Here is a 14907-nt window from a genome sequence, read left to right as displayed (position 1 = left end):
TTAAAGGCTTGTGTCCGTGAGTAGCCACCTTCTTCAAAGATATTACTCAAACAAGTTGGGAATTCATAAGCTGCATCTGGATCGGCACTAGCCGCTTTGCCAGTTGCTTTATTGTTACGCAAATAGGAAACATTTCTGAAATACTCGAACCACTCAGGACTAGCACTGAAACTTTCCAACTGTGAACTCTCACCCTCATCATTCTCTAATTAAGGGTAAGCATTAGCTGCCCCCTGTATTTTTCACCCAAACAAGCTCTTGACAGGCCAAGGAAAGTACCTGCAACAAATACTCCCATCAACTTCTCTGCCTCATCCTATGTAAAGCAAGCTGGCACATCTGGGGATCCAAAATTAAAATAAGATTGAAAAGTCAGGAACTCCTGGCTAACTATGTGACTGACGCCCTCTCAATTCACGGTGACCACATCCCACCAGCGCCCCCCCCTCCCCCCCCCCGATTTTCTCCTTGACCTCCCCCCAACTCCCCTCCCCAACCCAACTAATTAACCTGACCACTAGATTCCTTCCCATGACCCCCAGACTCCCACCTGACTCTCAACTCTGCCCCAGTCTCACCTAACCTGATCCAACCTCACCATCCAACTTCCCCTGACTCCACTCCAACCTGGCTTGAACCAACCTCACCACACAACTACTCCTCCTGCCCCCACCCCTTCTCCCCCGACTACCCCAATGTCTCACAACTTCCAACTCCCAAACAATCTGATCAGACCCAACTTCACCACCTGACTCCCCTTCTGTGATGTCCTAACTATGTTTATTTATTTATTTACTAGTCACAAGAAGGCTTACATTAACACTGCAATGAAGTTACTGTGAAAATCCCCTATGTTAGGGGTTGTGGGTTTTAAACAAAAAAGAAAAGATGTGGATTGCACACATAGATTCCGACTAACAACAACAAGGTTTATTCTAAGAGCTCTGGCCTATAAAGAGTACAAACTGAAACAAAAATAGCAGCCTGTGCAACACCCTAATGACATCATCATCAAATCATGTGATCGGCTCTTAAATCAATTTGTAACCACTTAAATATATAACACCTTCTCACCACCTAACTCCCCAAATGCTCTGACTCCTCCCACTGCCTTCCCTCCACCCATCTGATATTACCACCCTGCTTCCTCACCCACCCTATCCCCTTACCCACTTACCTGATCCACTCAACCCCTTAGCCTCTCATCCACTCGACCGTCTTACTCATCCTGCCCTCTTATTCATCATATAAACTATTCCTTATCTACTTACTTTCCCCACCTAACCCCTTACCCCCTCACGCCCTTACCCACTTATTTTACCCATCCTTCCCTTTACCAACCTACCTCATACACCCTACCTACCCCCATAACCACTCACCTAACCCCTTGACCCTTTATCCATCCTACCCCTTGCCCCTTTACCCACCCTACCGCCTCACCCACTGACTTTAGCCTTTCCCCTTACCTTTGTTCTGTAGCTTTCCAAAAATCTTTGGGACATTTCCATACCAGAATACAGCAGCTAGTGCCAAAAAAAAGGGGGCATGACCTTTTTCACAGATTCCCTTCACGGGTGTTTCTGAGGTTTCTTGGGCTGCATGAGTTTGGAAGGATCCCCATCATCAGGCCAGCCAGAAAAATTGGAGGAAGGGGAATGGGTGTCTTTTTTGTTGGTTCAGGGGTGGAAATTGGAATTCTAATGCCGATTGGAAGATTTGAACCATTTAAGCTGAATGTTACTGAATGAGGTAAATTGAAATGAGGACTTCATGTATGAGTTAGATAAAGATATGTTTCTTCAGTCAGGGTGTATGTGAATGTTTGAAATTCTCTATTCCACATCACGGCCAATGAGTATATTCAAGACAGTCCTTTCTGCATTAAAGGAATGAAGGATTGCGGAAACTGGACAGGGACGTATAGTTGATGTGATCGTTCAGCCATGACCTTATTGAATGGTGGAAAAGAATTAATCAGGATTATACCCTACTCCTGCTCCTATTTCTTATGTTCTTAAATGAACATTAATAATTTGCAGTGTACATATCACCAAGAAATGTGCAAAATATGCAGTAAGTTATTGATTTACTAAACTCGAGTATTTTCAACATGCAAGCACTTGACATGCATGTCCTTCAGTTGTCGTCAATCATTACAAGCTAAGTCTATTAGCATCTGTCTTTCCAGATGTAATTAAACATACTTCACTTTCACCAACTGAAATGTTCACTAGTACTGAACAGTTGCCAATTGTAGTAATGAGAAAATGAATGTACATGATAATGAATTTTCTCATTTGTCAATATAATTTAGGTTTACTCGTCAAACACTTGCATCTTGTGTTTTTCAAAATGCAGGTGTAAATTGAATATTTTTATGTAACTGGTTTATGAGTGTAGCTTTCTGAACTTATTTCACTGGGACTGTGTAGAAAATGATTAAACCTTGGAACTTTCACATCATTGCTCTTAAAGACAAGATTGTTTTGGAGATTTATTTTAGCAACATCGCTTGAATAGTCGCATAATTTTAGTGTTCAACCAAGTGTCATTGTAAAGATGCATGCTTAATTCTGTCTGGTCAACAGAGAAGTGTTTGAGTTTATTTTCTAAACAATGCATTAGTGTTTGTGTTATACTGCAGGGAATAAAAGCACTTGTAGAAAAAGTAGCTAATTACTTTCAAAGAGGCGGAGTACTGTTGTATCACAGTTAGAACCAAATTCCAACTCCCCATTCCAGAAATATCTTACTTTTTGTATCAAAGGAGGGAGGGGGGTGGGGGGATTTTCCACTCCCATATTCAGCAAGTGGGAAAGCTGGAGGGGGCGGAGAATCCAATGGGAGTCCCAAAATGGCATTTATGCCAGCAGGCTTTCCCATTGAGACAGTCCCCACCCCAAAAGGTTGGGAACTGGGAACCCTATTACCATACATTTGAATGTCATTAATGGACCTCCCTGCTGTATAAGACCATAAGATACAGGAGCAGAATTAGGCCATTCGGCCAATCAAGGCTGCTCCCCGATTCAATCATGGCTGATATGATTCTCACCCCCATTCTCCTGCCTTCTCCCCTTTATCTAACTTAAAATCATGAGAGGTCATTGCAAGTTAAACCGAGCCTGCATTGCTTAAAGCCAACCTGCATTATTAAAAGGTAGGTGCATTATGTCTGGAGCAGGTGATGTAAAACATTCTATAACTGATCCCCTTATTGATCAAGAACCTATCTATCTCTGTCTTAAAGACACCCTATGACCTGGCCTTCACAGCCCTCTGTGGCAATGAATTCCACAGATTCACCACCCTCTGGCTGAAGAAATTCCTCCTCATCTCAGTTTAAATGAGCGTCCCTTCACTCTGAGGTTGTGCCCTCGAGTTCTAGTCTCTCCCACTAGTGGAAACATGCTCTCCACATCCACTCTATCTAGGCCTCTCAGTATTTTGTAAGTTTCAATTCCCCCTCATCCTTCTAAACTCCATTGAGTATAGACCCAGACTCCTCAACCATTTCTCATATGACAAACCCTTCATTCATGGAATCATTCTTGTGAACCTCCCCTGGACCCCCTCCTAGGCCAGCACATCCTTCCTTAGGTATGAAAATTAATGTATTATCCACCCCATTCCACAACCCCCCCACCCCCAACCCCCACCCCAGTGGGTCTTCAGAACTAAACAGGCTGATTCTTGACATGAATACCTTTGGGCACGTGGGACTGGGCATCCCATGAGTTGGTGGGGCAGGACTTGCTTCCTTTGTGTTTCCTGATCTGCTGTTGAGATGTTGGCACTAAAAGCACGATGCAGCTTGATGGACAAGTTGTCATTATTCAGAACGATTGTTAGCAGTCTGCTTCCAGTCTTGAAGGTCAATGCCACCATGCTGCAAGGGGAGCTTTGGAGTGTCTTTGGAATGTTTTCTTTGCCCTCTCCTGGAACATTGACCATTTGAGAGAACAATACCTAGTGGGGAGGTGTTTTTCAGCTATCTGAACACAGGGCTGAAGTTTATGTGTCCCATAAGGGGGCATATAAAATAGATTGGGTGCCCACACCACCATCTTCCTGCCCACCCTTGAACTCAATCCCATAATACTGGGGATGGGTGGTGCCGAGATTTGCATATATAAATGAATAATCAAGGATTCATTAGACATGTTATCAAACCAATTGACCCTGATATTATGCTGCTCAAACCATAAAATGTTTGTATTGGTAACCGGGTGTGAGTGGGAAGCTCGTTTTTTGTTCCATTGATATGTTTAAAGGGCAGGAAGTAAGGGAGCGGTCACTTTTTGAAAGCTGCCCTTTGTCACTCAAGGGATAGCTTCTTTTCCTTTTCTTTTTCCTTTTGCTTCTCCTTTTCCTCCCCTTCCTTCCTTTTCCTTTCCTCCCCCTCTTCCTTTTTCTTTCCTCCCCTCCCTACCTTTCCCCCCTCCCTACCTTTCCTCCCTCCCGCCCTCCCCTCCCTTCCTTTCCTCCCCTCCCTTCCTTTCCTCCCCTCCCTTTCTTAAACCCAACCCTTCCTCCCATCCCTCTGCCTAACCTCCTGGCACAAGAGCCCAGACTGACCTGCCTTGGGTCTTCTTCTGCAGTCCTGATGGCAGCCACTGACCGCTTCCTGGTGCTGCCAGGACAGATGGCGCTTCCAGCCAATTGGATTGGCTGGCAGCTCCAGAGGGTGAGAATTCCTCTCCAATGAGGGGTCAAAGTCCCACTCTGCCTTCATTAGTCTTCATAACTGATACTCAGTTCACACATCACTGCAGTGCAGAAGTGTGGTAATGAAAAATGCTGTATACACTCAGACGTTTATTGACTTGCAGAGATATTTGTTGTCAAACACATATTGCCAGATCTGGTGTTGGATCTCCCCTCAATGGTGACCTTTCGAGAGAGGTGGCCACTGAGCTATGAAAATTGCTCAACATATTCTTGAGTCTCTCCTTCAACATATGTTGGAGTTGGAATATTTGGCTGACTAGGTGTCGGTTTGTCATGAGAGTTTTGTTTGACAACTTAGAGCTGAAGAGTGGCAGAGAAATCTGGTGCAGAATGGGCAATGACACTATAGTCTTCCCCAACTGTCATGGCAAGTAATTTGCATTATGAATTGGTCAAATAGCATTTACATTAAATGTGATTAAATTCCACAACTTTTTCCTTTGTTCCATGTAAATTATACATATTTATACAGTCTTTTTGATACATATGTATGATATCTCAACAGGTTGTTGGGTAAGTAATATGTGTCAATGAGAAGTGAATATTTGGATCACAGAATTGGACCGGGCCTGGAAGATGATGGGGAAATCACACTCCAGGATTACCCTGTGGCCATTGCTTCTGAAGCAGGCAGCAGACATAGGTCCTGATACCTGCCTATTTAAATAATAATAGGGTGCACCCAGCATGCTATCGCTGTTGAGTGGCTGCACGCCTGAGCAGGGGTGAAAATTATGAGAGGTGATTGCAAGTTAAACCTAGCCCGCACTACTTAAAGCCAACCTGCATTATTAAAAGGTAGGTGCATTATGGCTGGGTCAGATGATGTAAAGCATTCTATAACTGATTCTGACCTGGGAAAAGCAGAAGAATTATGCAAAATGGGAGACATTATGCTCCAGGATTTTCCAATACTGCACTGGAGGACTTAGTGGAGGAGAGATACCCATCCACCAGGGGCTGGGAGGCCCTCCAAACAAACGTTGTGGAGCCAGTGAGACCAGGTCAATCTCAGCAGTGTAGCTCGGAGGATCAGGATGCAATGCCACCAGAAATTCAGTGACCTCATATCGATTGTCAGTGAATATATGTCCAAATATTCTACCAAAATCATCAGTAATGTCACACACTGCTCACCACACCACCATCACTCACCTACAAACAAACTCAATCAAGCACAAGTCATAGCTAACATTTCCCCTTCACCCTCACAGACTTAGCCATGCTACAAGTCTTACACCCATATCTCACAGCTTCCACTACCAACCATTCAACAATGATTGCCAGATCAGCTAACACCATAATTACTAACATTCATGCCCCTCTATTGCAGGACAAGGTGGCACATAACCAGAAGCAGCAGCACCTCATTTATAGGGAACAAGGATGGGGCTCCATGCACTCACCCTGGTGGAGATGGTGGTTGCCATAATTGGAGCGGCTATTACTGAGCCCATGTACTGTGGCAGGTTTGAAAGCATCAAAGATGACGGTAACCTTATACCTAATCCTCCTCCTCTCACTCACAATCTCATCTGGTTTACAAGTTAATCATGATCTATGTGTGTAGCTTTCACTTTCCCTACCTCTCCTCACTATAACCCTACTCTTATACCTTTCTTCTTCCAGATATTCAAGAACTACAGCCTGGCTAGTCAGTAGCAGAAGAACTGGAAGACACTTGCATTCACATTCATAGCTACCAGCTCACATATTGAAACTGCAGCCCTTTTGAAGATAGCTTAATAGCACAATGAGAAACACCATGCACAATTGGCCTGCAGCCAGGGAAAGATATGGGTGTAGCACAGATGCCAGCTTACTGGAAGGTGAAGCCACAAACAAGTTCTGCTGAAGAGGACCAAGGATTTTGTTGAGGTGGCTCATAGAAGGAGGTTGATAGCCTGTATAATGAAATGTTTGATAGATTTGTAGGCCTGCTAGAAAGCTTGTAATCAATTTCAAGAGTCTTTGACATGTCTGGCATCAACCTGCTTCAGGGCATTGGGCAGAGCTTGCAGCCCATCCATTCCAGTGTGGAAATGGTGGTCAGTTCCATTAGCACATTGTGGACCCAAACACAATGCAGCACTGAATGGCCAATGTTCTCATCTTCAATTGCTTGACAAGTCCAAACTGGCTCTCTTATCTCAGCATGGCAACATTCATCTTTCCACTACTGCTACTCCACCAGTGTCCTTGCTATTGTCCATCAACCAGCCCAGACTGCTGGCCTCCATGCTGAGGTGATGCAGCCTGAAGTCAAGCCATCAAGAGCTAGAGCTGCTAAAGGTCATCCTGAAAATGTCTGCAATCTTTCCCACTGGAAAAACAGCAGGTATCCACCAGCCATGCTGGGATAGCACTGCTAAGGAGCATTAGGACAAACAAAAATAGATGGAAGCCAGGCACTAATGGAATGATGTAGAGGGATTTAGTTGACTTCTCTATGCAATATGGCATGCTTTAATTTATAAGGTTGGTTTAGAATGTTTATTTTGTGTTGGCAATCATTTTTACATTGTGACCAATCAGGCACTTGTGAAGTCAGTAACAGAGGGAGGTATGGGGCAAATGGAGAATGGAATTTTTGGTGTTACAGTACTGAGTTAATCGTAGACATCCCTGTCAACAAACGGTATATTGGTTGACCTCTGCCTTCCTCCTTCTCTTCCTTTTCCTCCTCTTCTTTCTTATTCTCAGCCTTTTAGCTGCAGTGACAGTGGACGTGCCCTCATCAGGCAAGGTGCTGCAGCAGGGAAACTCCAGCGTGGTCTGTCCATGCAGTAAAGGTGTTGTTTAAGCCTACCAATAATCTTGTTCAACTATACCATGTTAAAGTGGGCATTAGCAAAGCTGGATACCTGGCTGCCTTTTGACCTGGTGTTGTATTTAAATTGAAATCAGAGAAAAGCAAGTCCATGTGTTGTATACTAAAGTGGTCAGCTCACTTTATCAGCAAAGATAAAAGAATGAAGAGATTGCCACACAGTGGGTTACTTACCCAGTCTGTGGAGCTTTATTAGATAGGGTTGCTTGTTTACAGTCCAGGATGGAAGAGAATGTCTCTGATGATATCTCCAGGTAATCATGTTTCACATTACACAGAGACGCGTTGGTTTACAAACATAACTCCATGTCTCGATGATCACCAGATGCACTAGTGTAACTTAGAATACAGGCCACTACTTTTAGCACAAATTGGAGTTTAAGAGAGTAGAAGATGGGAGGTCAACAAGGAGAGCATTGGTGTAATCAAGTCAAAAGGTGAACAATGTGTGGCTAAAGATTTGAAACATGGAGGAACTGAGGTAGGGGCAAAGTTAGGAGATGTTGATGAAGTGGAAGCAAATAACCTTTAACCAACAGAAGAATGTGAAGTACGGATGGTAGCTGGTAAATGCACAATGTTCAGCACCATTTGCCACTCCTTAGATATCCTTGTCCATATTCAGCAACGCGTGGACAATATTCAGGCTTGGGCTGATAAAAGGCAAACCACATTTAAGGCACACAAGTGCCAGGTAATGTCACCAACAAGAGAGAGTCTTACCATCTGTTTCTGACATTCAGTGGCATTACCAATGCTGGATCCTCCACTATCAACATCCTGGGGGGTTACCATTGACCACAAACTAAAAGGGCAGCATGGCGGCACAGTGGTTGGCACTGCCACCTCACAGCGCCAGGGACCCAGGTTTGATTCCCTGCTTGGGTCACTGTCTGTGCAGAGTCTGCACGTTCACCCCATGTCTGCGTGAGTTTCCTCCAGATGCTCCAGTTTTTTCCCAAAGTCTGAAAGATGTGCTGGTTAGCTGCATTGGCCATGTTAAATTCTCCCCCCATGTGCCTGAACAGATGCTGGAGTGTGGGGATTTTCACAGTAATTTCTTTGCAGGGTTAATATAAGCCAACTTGTGACACTAATAAATAAACTTTAAACTAAACTGGATTAGCCACATAAATACTGTGGCTACAACAGCAGGTCAGAAAACTGAGAATTCTGCAGAAATTAACTCACCTCCTGACTGCTCAAAGTCTGCTTGCCATCTACAAAACAGAAATCAGGAGTGTGATGGAGTACTCTCCACTTCTTTGGATGAGTGCAGCTCCAACAAAACTCAAGAAGCTTAAACCATCCAGGACAAAGCAGCTTGCTTGATTGGCACTCCATTCACCACTGACACAGAGTGGCAGCAATTCATCAAGGCTCCTTCAACAGAACCTTCCAAATCTGCTAGCTTTACCAGCTGAAGGAACAAGAGTAGCAGATGCATGGGAACACCATCACATTCGCTCCCCTCAAAGCTACACTCCTTCTTGACTTGGAACTATCTTGCCCTTCTTTCACTGTCACTGGATCAAATTCCTGGAACTCCCTCCCTAATAGCACCGTGGGTGAATTTGCACCACATGGACTGCAGCAGTTCAAGAAAGTGGCTCACTACTACCCTCAAAAGGGCAATTAGGAATGGGCAATAAATGCTGGCCTTGCCAGCGATGCCCATATCCCAGAATTGGGCAATTTGAAGCTCTTGTCTGAATTGAACAGAATGCTGGAGTTTCAAATTGTCATCTCCAGCATGCTTAGGTGTCCGAGGAAGGAGTCAGAGAAAGAGATTGGAGTATTTAAAAAGTGACTGGGGAATTGGATTTGATCTTCCAAAATCCTGACAAAGTAAACTGTGAGCTATCTGTGAATTGGAGTCAGATAGATACTCTGATGGCTTGGAGGTGGTTAGGTAGTTGAAAAAAGCGATAAAGAAGTAGCAAACAGTGGCTTACAGACAGAAGTTGATCCACTGCATGTGGGCAATAGTATCAAGCAGCAAATACATAAGCTGAAGGGCCCACCCAAGAATCAACCCTTGCTGAACTTCCGAGATGATGGTGTGGGGACTTGAAGATGAACCGTTATTGGCAGTAAGTTGGCTATAAATAGAGGTGAGTGAATAGAATAGTGCAGTTGATAATCAGACACTGTGGTGATGTTGAGTTGAGCAAATGCATCACAGGAACAGTTATAGGAGATGTCATTCATGACTTTAGCAAAGCTCTAAATTACATGCAGAAATGTTTAAATGAATATTTAATGCAATTTTCTGGATTCAACACGAAGATTGCAGTTTTTCAGTACTAAGTCCATTTTGACTCGGCCTAAGGAAAGCTGCATGATCAATGAAACTCTTAAGAGTGAATGGATTCTAAATATGTCTGATTCTTTTTTGCTATGAATGTATGAAATTATTTTTTCAAGGAGCAATTTTGATTTATCCTTGCCCAACAACCTCCTTCCCTCGCAAAAAAAAAGGCATTGTGTCACTGATATTTTGTTAGGGATTAAAGGAACAGAAGAGTTAGCCAATGAAAAATAAAAGGACATTTCCACTGCAATTTTCACAGGGACCTAAAGTTCCACTAGGTGCATGCTATAGAGTAGGTTGGTCTGCATGCACCCATTATATAATATTGCACAGTTGATGTGGTACAAAATAAATGGAATTAGTCAAGAGATTGGTATTACTCTTGAGTTACACCGATCATATTTGCCTTTAAATCACCAATGATACCTCACTGCATGCCTGCCAATGACTGAAAGACATTAGACGAGATTCTCCAGCCTCCCAGCTGCGTGTTTCCCGCCGGCGGGATGTGGCGTGTTGTTTGCCAGCGGCGGGATTCTCTAGTCCCACGGTTGTCGATGGGAATTCCCATTGACATCACCCCACGTTGGCGGGAAACCCGCGGGTAGGGGTGGGCTGCCAGCGGGACCAGAGAATCCCGCCGGCGTGAATGTCCAGAGAATTCCGGCCAATATCCTCTGGAAGCTTCAGAACAGCAGGAAATTAATTGTGGAATTTCGCCATCTTTGCAAGGTTACCTGCGGGCAACCTTCAACAGAGGCCTCATATGACCTGTGGCAGCCAATTTACCTCTTTTGTTCAATGCCTCCGGCTTTTTGCAGGCACACTGTGCAAATAGCAGCAATGGAGGGACTTTAGGATGCGAATCAGTGAAACTCTTTCCCTCATTTTTTCTCATACAAATTTAATTCAGCCTAATGTAAACTGCACCAACTATTAAACAGGCACGTCGTGTGATGTCTTTCTGGCTATATGTCATTTACCTCCAGTTGCTGGGTTGTACTTGGCAATTCTTTACTTTCAATCCCACTTTGTATTTGACCAAAATTACTGAATGAGTAGAATGCTTTTTTTTGGACCTGACTAAAAGCTATCAACATCGCAGCAGCCACACCCTTCAAAAGTCACCCTCTCCTCATTGGACTAGATTCACAAGGGCAATAAATAATTTAGAAAATAAGCAAGCCGAGAAAAATTGAATGCAGACAGAAAACTACATTTCTGCCTAGATTCGCTGAAGAATAGCCATTCTCAATTGAATCACCACCCACTGGAAATTCATCTTTCGGTGACTGCAGTGAATTGTTAAAGACAGTCAACCCACTGGATGGAGTATTTATAAATATATATGTATTATATATATAGGAGAGCAGTTTCACAGACATCCCTGCTATCTCTACTTTAAAGAACTTCTATGAGAAAGGAAAAGTTCAATCTCCTTGTACAGCTAGGTCATTCTGAAACTGATGGTGAACTCTGATGCATTCATTGCACATAATGTGAAACAAGTGGATAACAGGGCTTGGAAAGTGAGCTGTTAGTCAAGCACAGTTTCTATAGAACGACCGACCACTGATGTCACCCAATCTCAACCTTTCCATGCCTTTACGGTGCAATTAATTGCGCAAAAACAAACTAATTGGTCATTCATGCTTGTGCGGGGTTGCTTTGCACAAAGGCCACAATTTTTAAACAATGTATTCTGCTGGAAGGTTTTCAATGTACTGCCTTTGTACAAATCTAAAGTTTTGGACCAGCTTCTGATATGAAACTCTGACTTTCATTTACATTTATCTCACTTTAATAAAAAATTTGGGCAGTCTATTATAGAGGACACACTAGTTTCAAACCTAGGCAGCAAATTTGAACTCAAGGTTGAAGTGATCTGTGACATCCTGTGCCTCATGAAATGAAAGTTCTTCCTTTTTGTTAGATTAAACAAAATGCATTTTCACAACTGTATTAATTAATATGCTCCCTGGTGTGTGACAACATTCGATAATTATTCAGCATGTTGCTTTTTTTGTATGTTGCCATGGCTCTACTTGAGAAGTGAATGGTTCACTTCCGAAACCTGTTTCCTTCGAATAGTCAAAGCAAATTCTGATGTCAGTTAATAGAAATCATACAACCGATTTACATGAATATCAATGCAACAATACTGAAATTTGAATGTTCAAATTTGAATCAAAATAACAGTAACACTCTTGCATCTGAAAATCATAGAATTCCTACAGTGCAGGAGGAGGCCATTCAGCCCATCGAGCCTGCACCAACCACAATCCCACCCAGGCCCTATTCCCTAACCCCACATATTTACCCGGCTAATCCCCCTAACACTAGGGTCAATTTAGCATGGCCAATCAACCTAACCCACACGTCTTTGAACTGTGGGATGAAACTGGAGCACCCGGGAGAAAACCACGTAGGCACAGGGAGAATGTGCAAACTCCACACAGACAGTGACCCAAGGCCAAAATTGAACCTGGGTCCCTGGCGCTGTGAGGCAGCAGTGCTAACCACTGTGCCACCGTGCCGGTGACTTTTTTCAACTGAATTGTCAACAGTCAAAGTATGGTTAGAGATTTCAATTTTCATTTGTTTAACAAATTCCACTTTCTAACAAATAAAATATGCTTAGGGATTTAATATCCTACATTTCATTTCCTTAAATATAAGAATGCAATTCATGGTAGTCAGGGATAACCTGAGGTGGTGAGTATCTTACTTAATACTTATTCACATTAACTTTGATTGTGGAACAATGTTCTAATCAATAGCGAACCATTCCTTATTTTGTGATAGGTAATATGCATTTTACTGATGGTTTAACTGTATTTTATCTTTTATCTTCTGCAGTGCCAGGTGATGTTGCACTGTACACTGGTGTTGTGGCAGTGGCTGTATGCCTTACATTACTGCTAGTTGTAGTAATACTTGTGTATCGAAAAAAACAGCAAGACTTCGATTCTGATGTAACTGACTCTTCAATTTTAACAACAGGATTCCAACCTGTGAACATTAAAACACCTAAACAAGGTTAGTCATTCCAATTTTTTGGGCTTAGGTTTTTTTTGGAAAAGCGTTAAAATTAGCGTTAAGGTAAATATAAGCATGTGACAGACAAAGCAAGGCATGAGAACAAGAATTAAAAGTAACAGCAAAATCCAAAAATAGACCCCTTACTTCCTGTCTAAAAGCACGCAGCACAAAATACTGGAAAGATTTCTGCTGCTTGTCCAGTTATATGATTTAGCTTGTGGGGTTCTGAATCAGAATAATTCCAGAATTCAAAGACCACCTCTCAATTCCATCAGGAAAAAAATGCTATGGTGCATTATCAGCTTGTCTTGCTAAGGTATCCAGTTACCAAGTTTGCAATCTTGCATAAAGCTTCAACAATGACCATAGAATTGTTCCCAGAGAAATATTTAACCTGTCCCTGATGATTGCGAGTTGGGTTTCGACATGTCTGAGATGCATGCTGAGGCAAACCAAAAAAATGACATTGAGAGGCATCATTGAGATTCTATTGTGTTTAGTCCCATTAGGTTACCCTATGTTGTGGGAGAAAGCATAGTTGTGCTCTGTAATATACCAAGTGTATATGTTGCCCAAACAGAGCAATAATAATGATTTTGCAATCTCACACTCTCACTTTATACCATTTGATTGGAAAAACTTTCTTTAGATAACACATGCAATTTTTACCAGGTTCCATTTGCACCCATGTTGCCCGCCAAAATCAGGAGTGGTGTTTGACCCAGTCAATGGACTCTCACTTATCTGTTCTGAAGCCCCAAACTTGGCTGACTCATTTGTGAGGTGGGCTTGTGTGGGAAGAAAATCTTCCATGAAGATTGAAAATTGACCATCTCAAGTGATGAAGGGAAGTTTGACAAACTCAGCCTCTCAGGGATGTTAAAGTTAATTTATTTGTCACAAGTAGGCTTACATTAACACTGCAATGAAGTTACTGTGAAAATCCCCTAGTCGCCACACTCCAGTGCCTGTTCGGGTAGACTGAGGGAGAATTTAGCATGGCCAAAGCACCTAACTAGCCACCTTTAGGACTGTGGGAGGAAACCGGAGCAAACCCATGCAGACATTGGGAGAATGTGCAAACTCCGCACAGACGGTGACCCAATCCGGGAATCGAACCCGGGTCCCTGGCACTGTGAGGCAGCAGTGCTAACCACTGGGCCACCATATACAAGTAGTAATTGAGCATATCGCATTTACATTTTTGAACCGAAATGTCCCAGCATTGTAGCATGTGTAGAATTTCTGAAGAAGGTCAGTAATTTTTCCCTCTATAATGAAGTACAAAAACAATTACTAACAAATAAATGTCCATGAATTTGACATAGCAGAATGGTGTCAATTGACTATTTATTGTTTACACATAGTTCAAATGATTAGGAGATTGAGAATTGACCCGTACACATAATATAATCTAAAAGTCAGAGTTCAATGTGAACAACTCTGCCTGTATTTTATTGTAATCTTGTGACATTTGAAAATCCTTTCATTGTAAATCCTATTGAATGATGCAGTCAGTATTCGGAGGGTGCATAATTACCTTGTACTGCTGTAGAAAGTATGTTCAGTAATCCTTGAAATGCAAAGTATTTTTCACAGTGGCTTGTCTGTTTTCATTCTGATAGATAACTCCCATTTGCTTACAATCCAGCCTGACCTCACAAGTACATCAGCATACCAAGGCTCCATCCGTTCACGACAGGATATCTCAGACAAGATTCCAATGACTAACTCTCCCCTTCTGGACCGGCTTGCAAATGAAAGACATACATTACGTAATGGTACAGCACATTCCGACACTCTAAACCTTATGGCAAGACTCTCGATGCAAATGAACTCTAAGTCATTATTGAGGGACGCTTCAAATACTGCCTTTGGAACATTTAATTTTTTAGGTGGCCGTCTTACCATTCCAAACAGAGGTAAGTTGGATATCAATTAATAACTATTATCAACTTTAGAGACACTAGTCGTATGAGCTTGATTTGCC

The 14907-nt window shown here is 42.7% G+C and overlaps 1 protein-coding gene across 1 annotated transcript in view; it reads left to right on the top strand.

The window, feature by feature from the left end:
* Positions 1 to 14907, top strand: part of unc5a (unc-5 netrin receptor A) — a 250888-nt gene that overhangs the window by 146086 nt on the left and 89895 nt on the right. Inside the window, exons 8-9 of the mRNA XM_078231465.1 lie at positions 12735 to 12914; positions 14543 to 14839. Of these exons, the coding sequence (XP_078087591.1) occupies positions 12735 to 12914; positions 14543 to 14839 (477 nt within the window). The remainder of the gene's footprint in view (positions 1 to 12734; positions 12915 to 14542; positions 14840 to 14907) is intronic.

This window comes from Mustelus asterias, chromosome 16, assembly GCF_964213995.1.
Source record: "Mustelus asterias chromosome 16, sMusAst1.hap1.1, whole genome shotgun sequence".
NCBI lineage: Eukaryota > Metazoa > Chordata > Chondrichthyes > Carcharhiniformes > Triakidae > Mustelus > Mustelus asterias.
The sequence above is the reverse complement of the archived record's forward strand: the minus strand, read 5'-3'. Positions and strand labels throughout refer to the sequence as shown.